Source organism: Mya arenaria, chromosome 6 (assembly GCF_026914265.1).
Source record: "Mya arenaria isolate MELC-2E11 chromosome 6, ASM2691426v1".
Taxonomy (NCBI): domain Eukaryota; kingdom Metazoa; phylum Mollusca; class Bivalvia; order Myida; family Myidae; genus Mya; species Mya arenaria.
Genome location: NC_069127.1, coordinates 48,025,562 through 48,040,315, shown reverse-complemented (window position 1 = coordinate 48,040,315; position 14,754 = coordinate 48,025,562). Strand labels below are relative to the sequence as shown.

The 14,754-nt window shown below is 35.2% G+C and overlaps 1 protein-coding gene across 2 annotated transcripts in view; it reads right to left on the bottom strand.

Annotated features, from left to right (window-relative positions):
- Positions 1 to 580: 580 nt before the first annotated feature.
- LOC128238585 (GATOR complex protein MIOS-B-like) overlaps positions 581 to 14,754 on the bottom strand; it is a 43,492-nt gene continuing 29,318 nt past the window's right edge. For both annotated transcript variants that reach the window (XM_052954657.1, XM_052954656.1), the window contains exons 20-26: positions 9,413 to 9,481; positions 8,800 to 8,872; positions 6,873 to 7,014; positions 6,592 to 6,633; positions 6,172 to 6,334; positions 5,747 to 5,855; positions 581 to 1,409 (exon numbers count right to left, since the gene is read on the bottom strand). In XM_052954657.1, coding sequence (XP_052810617.1) covers positions 1,222 to 1,409; positions 5,747 to 5,855; positions 6,172 to 6,334; positions 6,592 to 6,633; positions 6,873 to 7,014; positions 8,800 to 8,872; positions 9,413 to 9,481 — 786 coding nt within the window. In that variant the 3' untranslated portion in view covers positions 581 to 1,221. The remainder of the gene's footprint in view (positions 1,410 to 5,746; positions 5,856 to 6,171; positions 6,335 to 6,591; positions 6,634 to 6,872; positions 7,015 to 8,799; positions 8,873 to 9,412; positions 9,482 to 14,754) is intronic.

Below are 14,754 nucleotides of genomic sequence, written 5' to 3'. Positions count from 1 at the left end.
ACAGGTTCATATACACGACATGACTAGAGATGGGTACAGTTTCATATACCCGAAACGACTGGAGCTGGGTACAGGTTCAAATACCCGACACAGCTGGAGCTGGGTACAGGTTCAAATACCCGAAACGAATGGAGCTGGGTACAGGTTCAAATACCCGAAACGACTGGAGCTGGGTACAGGTTCAAATAACCGACACGACTGGAGCTGGGTACAGGTTCAAATACCCGACACGACTGGAGCTGGGTACAGGTTCAAATACCTTGCTGCTATATTACATGCAACCCTGCATGAACCAACAAGGTGTAATGAATCCTTAAACAACCACATTCATTTTATTATATAATGGAGTTGTATTTTCATCTGCTAGTGTTCACAATTCAATTTAAACTGTGACTTAAATACAGACTTCTAAAGAGTTAAAGTTTCGTATTTGAACAGTGGTAATAATTAAGACACAAACCATTTTAGATTTGTCTTTTTCCCAGTTCATAAGATTTTCCCAAGATTATGAAGCTTGTTAAGATTAGTCAGAGTCATCTTACAAGTTTAAATGGTTTATTTAAAAACAACCAAAAATACATTAATCTTACACTATTTACTTCAATATATCAAAATTTGAACTTGATTTCCTTATTTAACACTTTATCTGATTACACAAGAGCTATCTCTTCATTCGTATTCATTTGATCAAAGTACAGGTGATATATTCGCAAACAACGTAGGTGTTTGATGTGCATTGTGACCTAGAATAAAGGTGCATTAGTGATATCAACACAGAAGTTAAATGTGATGATCTATTACAATAAAATAATAAATAAACCATCATGGGTAAAAAGTCTTTCATGCAATTTATGTAATACATGTATATTGGCACAATACATAGTATCAGGTCACATGGTTGTAAAAAGACAATATGTAATTAAATTAATAATTATCACATACACATGATTTATTTATTTCTACACAATATGCTGGTATCAAGCTGCTTTAATAACAGGGAAACGGTGCAAGTTCCTTGTGTCTCTATGACGGAATGTGACAAGGTTACAGTAGCCTACAGGGCAACTCGTAGTCCACGTGTCATACGATCCCAGTATTCAGTGCGGTATGCTTGAATTGTTTTGTATATGGATAAGCCATAGCCAGCCTTATGAAGCTACCCTGCTCTTCTTTCTCGTCCCGTTTGAAATCCAAATTGCTATTTCAGTAGAACAATAGTGACTAAGCTGCACAATCCACCTGGAGTTGACTATTGGGATCTAGTGTCATACAGTGACACAGACAACCAGTCACTGGACACTCCGCATGCTCACGGAACCAGTCTGTTATGTGTTTAGAGTGTCCGCCGTGTCGACACGTCTGACACCATGTAAACCAACTGTCAAATGATGTAAGCTTGCCCTCGTACTCTGAAACACAAAAATGCTAAGCTCACTATCTTCCTTTTTCAATATTTTGCATAATATCTACTTCTTTTAGGGGTTTTATACTTTACCTTAAAGACGTTTTGAGAAATTGGGGCCAGGCTAATAACAGCTGGATTTGTTTTCTGTAATGGAATCAATCTTAAAACTTAATTAATTATGAAAAGACATTAAAAAACCCACTTCTGAATCATTGATGATAGAAACAATTCAAATAGAAATGTGGGAGACTATACAAACATATGGGAGACTATACAACCATGTGGGAGACCATACAACCATGTGGGAGATTATACAACTATATGGGAGACCATTCAACCATGTTGGCGACTATACAACCATTTGGGAGACAATACAACCATGTGGGAGACTATATAACCATAAGGGAGACTATACAACCATGTGGGAGACTATACAACTACAGTACTGTTAAGACCAAACTTTACACTCTTGTTCACTAGTAGTGCACTAGTTGTGAACATTTTGTGCACTATGGATAAACTAATGTAGTCTGTAGTTTATTAGATAAGCCAGTATTGATTTTCCTGCTCCACTCAGATTGGCCTTACTATATTGATTTAATTTTACTGATAAGATCATTTCCTCTAGCAGATCATTGTTTAACTTGTGATAAAACATGCAGTGTTGAAAAAATACCTCGCCTTAATTAGATTTAAAAATAGAAGCTCAGGGTATTTGTTCAGCAACAGATTTTTCATATATGCATTGCATTATAACTTCATCAAAAAGTTTATAAATACTAGATGATATTGCAATTGTCTGTAACTTTCCTGTATAGATGGTAAGTCAAACACTGACAGATCTGAGATTTAAAAGACAGCCGGAGGCAAAAAAGATAAAGATCAATACACAGAATTGTGTACTACGGGGGGGGGGGTTAAAGAAGGCTTAGGGTAGCTTCAATGGAATAGTATTTCATTTAATAATGATGCAGCAGAACCAATTATACAAAACCTCTAAAAAATATATGTTTATCTATTATGTGTTTCAAATTAGAAATGCAATTAATAAATCTGGGTACAATTTAGAAAATATACTATAACAATTAATGGTATACTTATTTGATAATGATTGCTGTTAGGCTGTCATCTTCAATCATAATACATTTGTTAAACAAAAATAAACATATAATTGAAAGTTTTAGAATAGATGGAAGAAAATCTTGGTTTATATAACCTTTGAATGAATCAACAATGGCACAACAATTTGTTTGACAGTTTGAGCTTGGAACAATAAGGTATGAACCTTGATGATTAACTATTTTCAATAACGAACAACTTGTAATTATCTCCTTTTGAAACTTACTGTTATAGTTAAAATAAAGGCTAATGAATTCATTTCATCGTTATGTTCAATAAGTGTTTGAAAATGAAACCCTTTGACCCAGGGCCGAAGTTATATCATTATACCTATCAATTAATATCAAAATAATGCAATGCATATTAATAAAGAAAATAAAAAAAAACATTTAAATATCTTTGTTTGACAATTTCTTTTTTTTTTATAAAACAACATCAGTTTTTTATTTCAATAAATCTATATCAGTAACATGAAAGGTCCAAATGGATTATAAGTATTCTGTATAAATTAACATTAAAACATCTGTTTAAACTACACCCATCATTCTAAGTTTCACTATAAAGATAGCTTTTATTATAGACTGAAGAAGCCTTATCTGGTCAGCCCCTTTTCTACATTTAGTCTTTCCCTGGTCTTACCCTTGTCTTACCCTAGCGCACTACAAAGTGCACTGATGGTGAACTGATAGTGAACAAGAAGTTCACATACTGTCAAGTTTGGTCTTAACAGTCCTGTATATGGAAGACTATACAACCATGTTGGCGACTATACAACCATGTGGGAGACTATACAACCATGTGGGAGACTATACAATAGTGTGACTACAATAGTGTAGAAGACTATACAACTATATGGGAGAACATACAACCATGTGGGAGACAATACAACCATGTGGGGGACTAAACAACCATGTAGAAGACTATACAACTATATGGGAGAACATACAACCATGTGGGAGACTATACAGACTATACAACCATGTGGGAGACTATACTATACAACCATGTTGGAGACTATAAAACCATGTTGGCGACTATATAACTATATGGGAGACTATACAACCATGTGGGAGACTATACAACCATATGGGAGACTATACAACCATGTGGGAGACTAAACAACCATGTAGAAGACTATACAACTATATGGGAGAACATACAACCATGTGGGACACAATACAACCAAATGGGAGACTATACAACCATGTGGGAGATAACTAGAGAGATTATGTAACCAAACGAGATATTATACAACAAGTAGCAACTTGCCAAGACTGTTCAACAAAAAGGGATAATAAAGAACCACTGTATAAGGAAAAGGTGACTTTGCAGCCAGATGGGAGACTGTTTGACCAGAAGTGAGACAAGACAACCAGATGGAAGACTTTACAACCAGATGGGAGACTATACAACCAGATGGGAGACTATACAACCAGATGGAAGACTATACAACCATACGGGAGACTTTACAACCAGATGGGAGACTTTACAACCAGATGGGAGACTATACAACCAGATGGAAGACTTTACAACCAGATGGGAGACTATACAACCAGATGGGAGACTATACAACCAGAAGAGAGACTATACAACCAGATGGGAGACTATACAACCATAAGGGAAACTATACAACCAGATGGGGAACTATACAACCAGATGGGAAACTATACAACTAGATGGGAGACTATACAACCAGATGGGAGACTATACAACCAGATGGGAGACTATACAACCAGATGGGAGACTATACAACCAGAAGGAAAACTATACAACCAGATGGGAAACTATACAACCAGATGGGAGACTATACAACCAGATGGGAGACTATACAACCAGAAGGGAGACTATACAACCAGATAAGAAACTATACAACCAGATGGGAAACTATACAACTAGATGGGAGACTATACAACCAGATGGGAGACTATTCAACCAGATAGGAAACTATACAACCAGATGGGAAACTATACAACTAGATGGGAGACTCTACAACCAGATGGGAGATTATTCAACCAGGTGGGAGACTATACATCCAGACGGGAGTATGTTAAACCAGAAGGGAAACTATACAACCAGATGGGAGACTATACAACCAGATGGAAGACTATACAACCAGATGGGAGACTATACAACCAGGTGGGAGACTATACAACCAGAAGGGAAACTATACAACCAGATGGGAAACTATACAACCAGATGGGAGACTATACAACCAGATGGGAGACTATACAACCAGAAGGGAAACTATACAACTAGATGGGAGACTATACAACCAGATGGGAGACTATACAACCAGATGGGAAACTATACAACTAGATGGGAGACTATACAACCAGATGGGAGACTATACAACCAGATGGGAGACTATACAACCAGAAGGGAAACTATACAACTAGATAGGAGACTATACAACCAGATGGGAGACTATACAACCAGATGGGAGACTATACAACCAGATGGGAGACTATACAACCAGATGGGAGACTATACAACTAGATGGGAGACTATACAACCAGAAGGGAAACTATACAACCAGATGGGAGACTATACAACCAGAAGGGAAATTATTCAACTAGATTGGAGACTATACAACCAGATGGGAGACTATACAACCAGATGGGAGACTATACAACCAGAAGGGAAATTATTCAACTAGATTGGAGACTATACAACCAGATGGGAGACTAGACAACCAGACGGAATACTATACAACCTTACGGGAGACTTTACAACCAGATGGAAGACTTTACAACCAGATGGGAGACTATACAACTAGAAGGAAGACTATACAACCATACTGGAGACTTTACAACCAGATGGAAGACTTTACAACCAGATGGAAGACTATACAACCATATGGGAGATTTTACAACCAGATGGGAGACTATACAACCAGATGGAAGACTTTACAACCAGATGGGAGACTATACAACCAGATGGGAGACTATACAACCAGATGGAAGACTTTACAACCAGATGGGACTCTATACAACCATACGGGAGACTTTTCAACCAGATATTAGACTATACAACCAGAAATTAGACTATAGGGAGCAGGAGACTATACAACTATTTGGGAGACTTGACAACCAAATGAAGTCTGATTCAGCAGAACAGAAACTGTTCAACCATAATGCAGACTATTCCATCAGAAAGAAAACAATACTACTAGAAGGGAGACTGACTGTTTAAACATTTTGAAGAATGATCTTTAAGATTTACCAGTTTTATCCTTCTGCATGTACAGATTGGACCCTGCTAAAGTGCCCAAGTTTGTCAGGCACAGAGCACATCGTGGCAGAGGCTTCCGGCATCCTGGACATATTGTGCTCTGAAATTATACAACCTTTATTAACCACTTTCAAATCAAACTAATTTCAATTCTGTCACAATATTGGATCAACATAAATGAATAAAAAGATTGTAAGTAGTCAAATCAACTCAGTTGGTACAACAATCAACTTGTAAGTGAGCAGGCCTATTAAAACAATTGTATTCAGATATCAATATTTCAGCTCTGGAATAAAGTAACATTAATGTGATACATTCATCAAATTGGTACAAACATACCATGGGAAATTAATGGAACAATGATAGAAATAAGTTGTAATGGGGTTACAAGACCATATAAAATGAACATCAGTGACCTTAGGCCTATTGTTGGGCGGGGGGTTATAGTGTGATGCTCGGGGCCGGGACGCCAGGGTCATGTTACATGCGATAGACTTCCCACAGTAGTTACAGCTCACAAACGCCTGTCCAGGCACCCGGCTCTTGTCCACTGCATGCCGGATAATGTCAAACTTGGCCCTGGGGTGGAGAAATCATGCATTAAAGTATGTCAAACATAATGTTTGGTATTTCAAAGCTGACCAAAATTTGATCAATGAATGTCTTATTAACTAAGAATATATGGCATTGAATTATATTAAAATTTTCAAATTTTGTGGTTTCCTATGTCAGTATTTCTAAACTTGCCCGAACTTTCATTATAATATATCTGCGCATTTTAATGGAAGCTGTACGGTTCTCACATGGGTTGAAACCATATTTATTTTAATGTTTACCTCTGATGCCACAGTTTCCATCTGTTAAGTAGGTCCCTGTAGCTGAAATTGTAAATCAAGTCCAACTTGATTGTCTTAGAAAGTTTTAATCTACAATATATGATGTGAAAACTAAATTATAATTGCAAATGTTGTAAATGTTTACTTCACCATACGTTTTCAAAAAAGCATAGATTATCTTCTTTTTAACTATGTTCTATTTAATTATAACAAAGGTCTGCATATCATGTTATGGCAAAATAAAGGGTCTTCAAGAAAATCAACACTGTAAAAGTATTCACCTATCAATCCATGTTAATACACATTCATCCCGAGTGAGTTCGCTAGGTGAGCTATAGATGACAGCAAGAGCGGCTGTCTGTATGTCTGACGTCACATCCACATACCGTCCCAGCAGCTCTAGTCCATCGGGGCCAGTCAGACCTGAGCATACAGTACAAGAATATAACCACGACCAGATGCCAACATTGGTCTGGGATTTGTTTGGAAATAGGGCAACTCATTCATTAATAAAGAAGTATAGGCCTTGAGACACATGCGTTCTGCCTCTAGCAACATGTATACGGCATCCCATCTGAATATCATTATCAGGCTATGAGTTATACTGATTGTGTTATATTAAAGAAGTATCAATATCAGCATAGTGTACAACTAGCAATATAAACATACTATACAGCAAACAATAACAAAATACTGTACATGTACAAATATGCATAAATATCAACATACGGGACATGTATCAAATATACATAATGGTCTAGTATCAATATATACATAATGGTCTAGTATCAATATATACATAATGGTCTAGTATCAATATATACGTAATGGTCTAGTATCAATATATACATAATGGTCTAGTATCAATATATACGTAATGGTCTAGTATCAATATATACGTAATGGTCTACTATCAATATATACATAATGGTCTAGTATCAATATATACATAATGGTCTAGTATCAATATATACGTAATGGTCTAGTATCAATATAAACAAACTGGTCAAGTATTAATATCAACAAACTCAGGTCAAGTATTAATATCAACAAACTGGTCAAGTATTAATATCAACAAACTGGTCAAGCATTAATATCAACATACTGGTCAAGTATTAATATCAACAAACTGGTCAAGTATTAATATCAGCAAACTGGTCAAGTATTAATATCAACAAACTGGTCAAGTATTAATATCAACAAACTGGTCAAGTATTAATATCAACATACTGGTCAAGTATTAATATCAACAAACTGGTCAAGTATTAATATCAGCAAACTGGTCAAGTATTAATATCAACAAACTGGTCAAGTATCAATATCAACAAACTGGTCAAATATTAATATCAACATACTGGTCAAGTATTAATATCAACAAACTGGTCAAGTATTAATATCAACATACTGGTCAAGTATTAATATCTACAAACTGGTCAAGTATTAATATCAACAAACTGGTCAAGTATTAATATCAACAAACTGGTCAAGTATTAATATCAACATACTGGTCAAGTATTAATATCAACAAACTGGTCAAGTATTAATATCAACAAACTGGTCAAGTATTAATATCAACATACTGGTCAAGTATTAATATCTACAAACTGGTCAAGTATTAATATCAACAAACTGGTCAAGTATTAATATCAACAAACTGGTCAAGTATAAATATCAACAAACTGGTCAAGTATTAATATCAACAAACTGGTCAAGTATTAATATCAACATACTGGTCAAGTATTAATATCAACCAGGGACCATCCTACTCCCAGTATCCACATAATGGTCAAGTATCGGTATCAACATACTGGTCAAGTATCAGTATCAACATACTGGTCAAGTATCAGTATCATCATACTGGTCAAGTATTAATATCAACATACTGCACAAGTTCCAACATGATGTACAAGTATCAATATCATCATTGTGTACAAATAGCAATATCAACATACTGTACAGTTTTAACATGCTATTCAAGAAGCACTCCATACCTTTGAAAAACACACCACACACTAACAAAAGGTTTGAACATGTGAAAATGTTTGGTTGCTAAACTAAGTGGTAGTTATGGCTTACTAGTGTTCAAAACAAATTGTTGAACAATGTCACAGACAAATGGTCAATGAATAAGTATTATACATGAAAGGGATGTCTGCACTTGACATAAAAAACGGAAGCAATAAAACCTGGCCTTGAGACATGTGTTACCTGTGAGCAGCACCCCGTCTAGATCGCCGGCCTGCCTCAAATAGTGACATAGCTCCTTCAGGTACACATTCAACTGAAACACAAACACATGGTGTATTTCCAAACATTGGAAGATAAATAAAGATTGAAAAAAAAAAAACGATAAAAAATAAGATACTAACACTTATGTTTTATTCTAATTGATATAAAATCAGAACCTTAGGATGGAATACATAGAATTGTAAAGATTAATGTATGAAAAACTACAATGAATAAGGTTTAGACCAGATACATTAAATAAGTATTTTTTGTCTAGGTTGGTGTTTGCAGTTCACTGGATTTTTTTGTAGATCATACAGGTATGTTGTGATCACAAATATTCAATTTTGAGGAATGTAATTATCTGTTACAAAACAAACTAGAATTCCGCAAATAAGATCTGCTGCCTGTCGGGAACGCATGGTCACCATAACATCGTGCTTTGGGATCATCTACAAACCATGACTTCTGTGCATAGGAAGTCAAATGACTATATATCATGTCATTCCAAAGAAATCGTTCAAAAAAAGGTGATGCTTTGAACCACTGACCAAGTAATGTCTACCAATAACTAATGCAGGCTACCAGTTCATACCTTTGAGTCGTTAAGGTACATGCAGGCAAATGCCACCCTGTCTTTAACTGCCATTGCATTTTCGTCCCTCTGAAAATGAATGTGAATTGTTGAAAACTGTGTAAAATGTGTCAATCGAGACATTATGTTCAATAAATAACAAAAGCTGTCACAGAGACAGCGCGCTCGACCATTCTGTTACTTTTTAGTCTAAGGATAGTTTTTGGGGACACATGTATGGATCACTGTAAAATTAGATTATATGCAAAACCTTAACCAGTAAAAAACAAGATCCATCGACTATACGCCGCTTTGTCTTAGAAATGACTACACTTGATATGTGCCTGTCAAAAGCAATAAAAAAAGTCAAATTAGAAAGAAAACAAGATACGTCGCAAAGCAAAGTTCAATGACTGACAGAAGAACTTCAGCCCTTGTTGTCAGATTAAGTTTCAACTGTGTTTTTTTCTCGTTTTTTTAGTGACAGTGACCTTGACCTTGACCCTTGAAGGGCTCCAAATGCAATCCCATGGACATCCTCCACTAACTCTTCCTACAAGCCTAAGTTTGGTCACAATATGTCAACTCCAACTAACGTTATTCCGTACCAAAGGATTATTTATTTTTTGAAACAGTGACCTTGACCCTAGGAGCCTTAAACACACTCTTACGAAAGGTCACCACTTACTCTTCCTATATAATACCAAGTTAAGTTTCAAAACAATATAACTAATTTTCAAAACTTTCATTATAATTAAATAAATTGAATAAACATTAAATTAAAATAAAATAAAATAAAATAAAATAAAATAAAATAAAATAAATTAAATTAAATAAAATAAAATTAAAAAAGATATAAAATTTAATTAAAAAAGACATAAAATTTAAGATATAAGATTTTTTTTTTTTTTTTAAATTCAAATAAATGAAATTAAAATTCAATCAGAAAGATCATATATTGCAAAATTTTATTCAAGCTTAAATATTATTTGATGAACAAATTATTATTATTATGGAAAAAGCAACTACAACAAAAGAACCAATATAATAACATAAGTATTTAACACTCTTCATGAACAGCTCTCTAAGATCCTAGCTTAGTAACAAATTCGTAAGACTGCTGAAAAGTTAGGATCTTTCCGTACAAGAATATCTTAGAATGCAACATTGTATTCTATTTCCCAATCTATTCATAAATAATGCCGTAAATATATTCATAACACACAACGTATTCAACAAATAGTAGTATCTAGTACAAGGTTAATAATCTCTGCCCACATGAAAAGTTCTAGAACAAAATCTTTTATCCTGCTAAGCAACTTTTATCCATCGTCCAACCATTTTTGGTAAGGTCGAAAGAAGGTTACCTGTAAGATCTGCGCTCCGATAGTAATTTACACCCACACGGGCTGAAGTATAAATGACCACTCTCGTGCGCACAACCCAGAAGTTTTTCTGGTTATCTTACAGGTAAAAGTACAATTTATTATTCTAGGAGTATAATTTATTATTTTATTTAGATTCTTTTTCATAAATTGTTTTAAGTCTTTCTTATGAAAATGTACTGAGTTGTATATTGAAGTAGGTTAAAAGAATTATTTTATCAACATGTTTAGTATTTTATTTGAATTTCTGTTTGCTTTCATGTTTCTTGAACTAGTATAATTGTATGCATTCCTCAACTGTATTGATGTGTTTTAGAAACAACAAGAGGCACATCAGTGCCTGTGCTCCACTGGCCAAAAGGTTCAAGCAAAGACCACCTAACGAACATTTTCGTCAAGTTTCATAGAAATACAATCATCAATTTTTGAGGAGAAGTTATTTAAAAAAATTTTTTACTTTAATAGCTCTGGCTGCCATGTTGTGCAGTGGACCGAAATGATTTGGGCAATTTGAGTAAAGGAGCACCAAACAAACATTTCTGTCAAGTTTTATCGAAAAAAGGTCATCGGTTTCGACGACAAGTCGTATAAAGTTTTTTGTTTTTTTTTTAGCTCTGGCAGCCATGGTGTGCAGTGGACTGGAACCATTTAACAAATTTTGGTTAATGACCACCCAAGGAACATTTATGTAAAGTTTCATCAAAATCTGATCATCGGTTTCTGAGAAGATGTAGTTTAACGTTTTTTTCTATTCTTAGCTCTGGCTGCCATGTTGTGCAGTGGACCAGAACTGTTTGGGCTATTTTGGTTAAGGACTACCCAAGTAACATTTCTGTCAAGTTTCATTGCAATACGATCATCGGTTTCTGAGGAGAAGTCGTTTAAAGGTTTTTCTATTTTTACCTCTGGGGGCCATCTTGTGCAGTGGACCGAAACCATTGAAGCAAATTTGATAAAGGACCATCCAAGGAACATTTCTGTTAAGTTTCATCAAAATCTGATCATCGGTTTTTGAGAAGATGTTCTTTAAAGGTTTTTCTATTTTTTTGCCCTGGCAGCCATGTTGTGCAGCGGACCGGAACCATTTGAGCAATTTTGGTTAAGGACCACCCAAGGAACAATTCTGTCAAGTTTCATCAAAATCTGCCTATCCGTTTCAGAGGAGATGTCGTTTAAAGATTTTGCTATTTTTAGCTGTGGCGGCCATATTGTGCAATGGACCAGAACCATTTGAGCAATTTTAATAAAGGACCACCCAAGGAACAATTCTGTCAAGTTTCATCAAAATCTGCCGAACCGTTTCAGAGGAGATGTCGTTTAAAGATTTTGCTATTTTTAGCTCTGGCGGCCATATTGTGCAATGGACCGGAACCATTTGAGCAATTTTGGTAAAGGACCACCAAAGGAACATTCCTGTGAAGTTTTGTCAAAATCCGCTTATCAGTTTCAGAGGAGATGTCGTTTAAAGTAAAAGTTTACGCACGCACGCATGCACGCACGCACGCACTCACGACGGACAATCTGTGACGACATAAGCTCCATGGCCTTCGGCCAGTGGAGCTAAAAATCATTTATATTTATTCTAGGAATAACATTTATTCTTGGATTACAGTTTTGTCTTCTGGACCTGTTTCGGATTGAGAGACATAACCTGGTACCTCTTAATGAAAATTGAAAAATGAATTTGAGTTTCGGTTCCCCAGTTGGTATGAACACCAACATTCGTAACAACACCAATCCGTAACATATATACCACGTTTGGTCACAATATGTCAACCTAACTTAAGTTATTCAGTAATAATCATTTTTCTATTTTTAGTAACATTGACCTTTACCTTGAACATGACTCTCAGGACCCTAAACACAATCCCATGAAAACTCTCTATATTATTTTCTTACATACCAAGTTCGGTCACTATGAGTCAAATCTAATTAAAAATTATTCAACCTCATAGATGAGATTGACGCTGCCCTCCCACCAGCCTGCACGAACAACGACTACGTCATTCTAATTATCAAGTTTCACTTTATGAAAACCTTGTTAAAATATATAAACATGACCATCAAAAGCAATAAAAAAAGGCAATCAAGGGCCATAATTTGTATTTAGGGTAAATAAGGAGTAATGTTACATGTACCTAATTGTGTGCTGGCCTCTATGTCAAGTTTCATATGAAGGCCATTGAATAAGAGATCTGAGTTAAAACCCTAAGTTGCACCAAAACTTTAACCATTTCTTTTTAAGTCAATCAAATGCCATAATCACAGCTTTAAAAAGTTTGAAATGACAGACCCAGACCCCCCCCCCCCACCCCCAACAAAAACAACAACAAACAAACAAACAGGCCAGTACCAAATTCCAATTATAGAAATGTCCGAAGAATTATGTCAAACATTTTCGCGATGTGTATTCTGATATTAATTTTTCGCGATGCGGCACTTCGTAAGCGGTGCTTTAGAGCCATCATAGCCGATTTAGATTGCAATTCATACAATTAATTTTAAATGAGATTCTTATCTTACAAGGAACGCCACTGTAACAGTATTGTGATTTATCAGCATTTAACTGACAATCTTTAATAAAAAGGTATATCTCTATTGACAATCAGGACTTATAAAATATTTTCTTAAAACAACGTAAGCGGTACCACAGCGGTCAGTCTCTGCAGTTAATCAAGCATGTCGCTGCTGATATCCTATAGAATTAGGGCTCGACTAGGTTAATTTATTCAAAATTTTATGGCTTTCGCGGATTAACAATGACAACTGTAATACTAATATAAGGATTATGACTCTTCGTAGCAAAAGTGTGGCAATTATTTACATGAGAAAAAGACAGAATTTGACATCCCTTTGATTAAATAACAAAAGTCAATAAACACAGAGGTTATCGCCCTCAAGGATGTCCCCTAGTATTTGGGGATGTGGTATGGATAACACTGTTTGTGTATAACAATTACTTATTTTTTCTGACAGCCATTTTGGACCGAAATTGAAAAAACAACAATGAACAACATTTGAATCAAATTTTGAATTTAGTTACTGAAATCGGTCAAAATCGGCCCACACCGAAAATTGTTGGTCATAGTATGTATTTAGGATGATATGGAGTTATGTAACCTAACTGTGTGATTGCCGTTAACAACTGTGTCAAGTATTAAGTCAATTGAATGAAGGGTGTAGAAGTAACTAGTTAAAATCCAAACTTGCCCTAAAACTTAAACCGGACACAATATGCCCTACGACTTACGTTCCTAAGTCAATCAGGGTCAATAATGTGTAGTTTGGATGAAATGGTATAATGGAACCTAATTATATGATGGTCGTCAATAATTGAGGAATATTAGCGTTATAAGTGAAAATGCCAAGTTGCTCTAAAACCTTTACTGGATGCCGACGCGACTCATTCTTTGAATAGTCGAGCTTATAATGGGGGCAAACTTGAGTTATCATGCTTAATTGTATATAAATGCAAAACAGCAATACATGAAGTTGTTGCAGAGATACTGAAGTGTATGTGCTTACAAGCAAAACCTTAACCAGTATTTCTAAGTCAAATAAGAAAGGGGAAAAATTTATATTATAAAGATAGAGTTATCTTCCTTGATTAATTACCAAATGAAATTGGATGGTAGGGAGCCCTTGTATTAAGTTTCAATGCAAATAGATGATGCATTTGATGAGATATTGACTTAAATGTGGTTAAAATCCTTAACCAAAACTTCCAAGTCAAATAACAAACGGTCATTATTTGCATTATATGCAAAAAAATAAGCCATAATGATTATTCAGGATAATCTCAAGTCTTTTTTTGCAAATAAAGGGCCGTAACTCCTAAATGACAAAAGCGATTTCCATGGCTATCGAACTTGATCAAGATATTATGGTCACAATCATGTATGTATAGTTTGGTGAGGATTGGACACATACTTTTCAAGAATTAGATTGGAAACATATATTTTTGAAGTATTTTTGGCA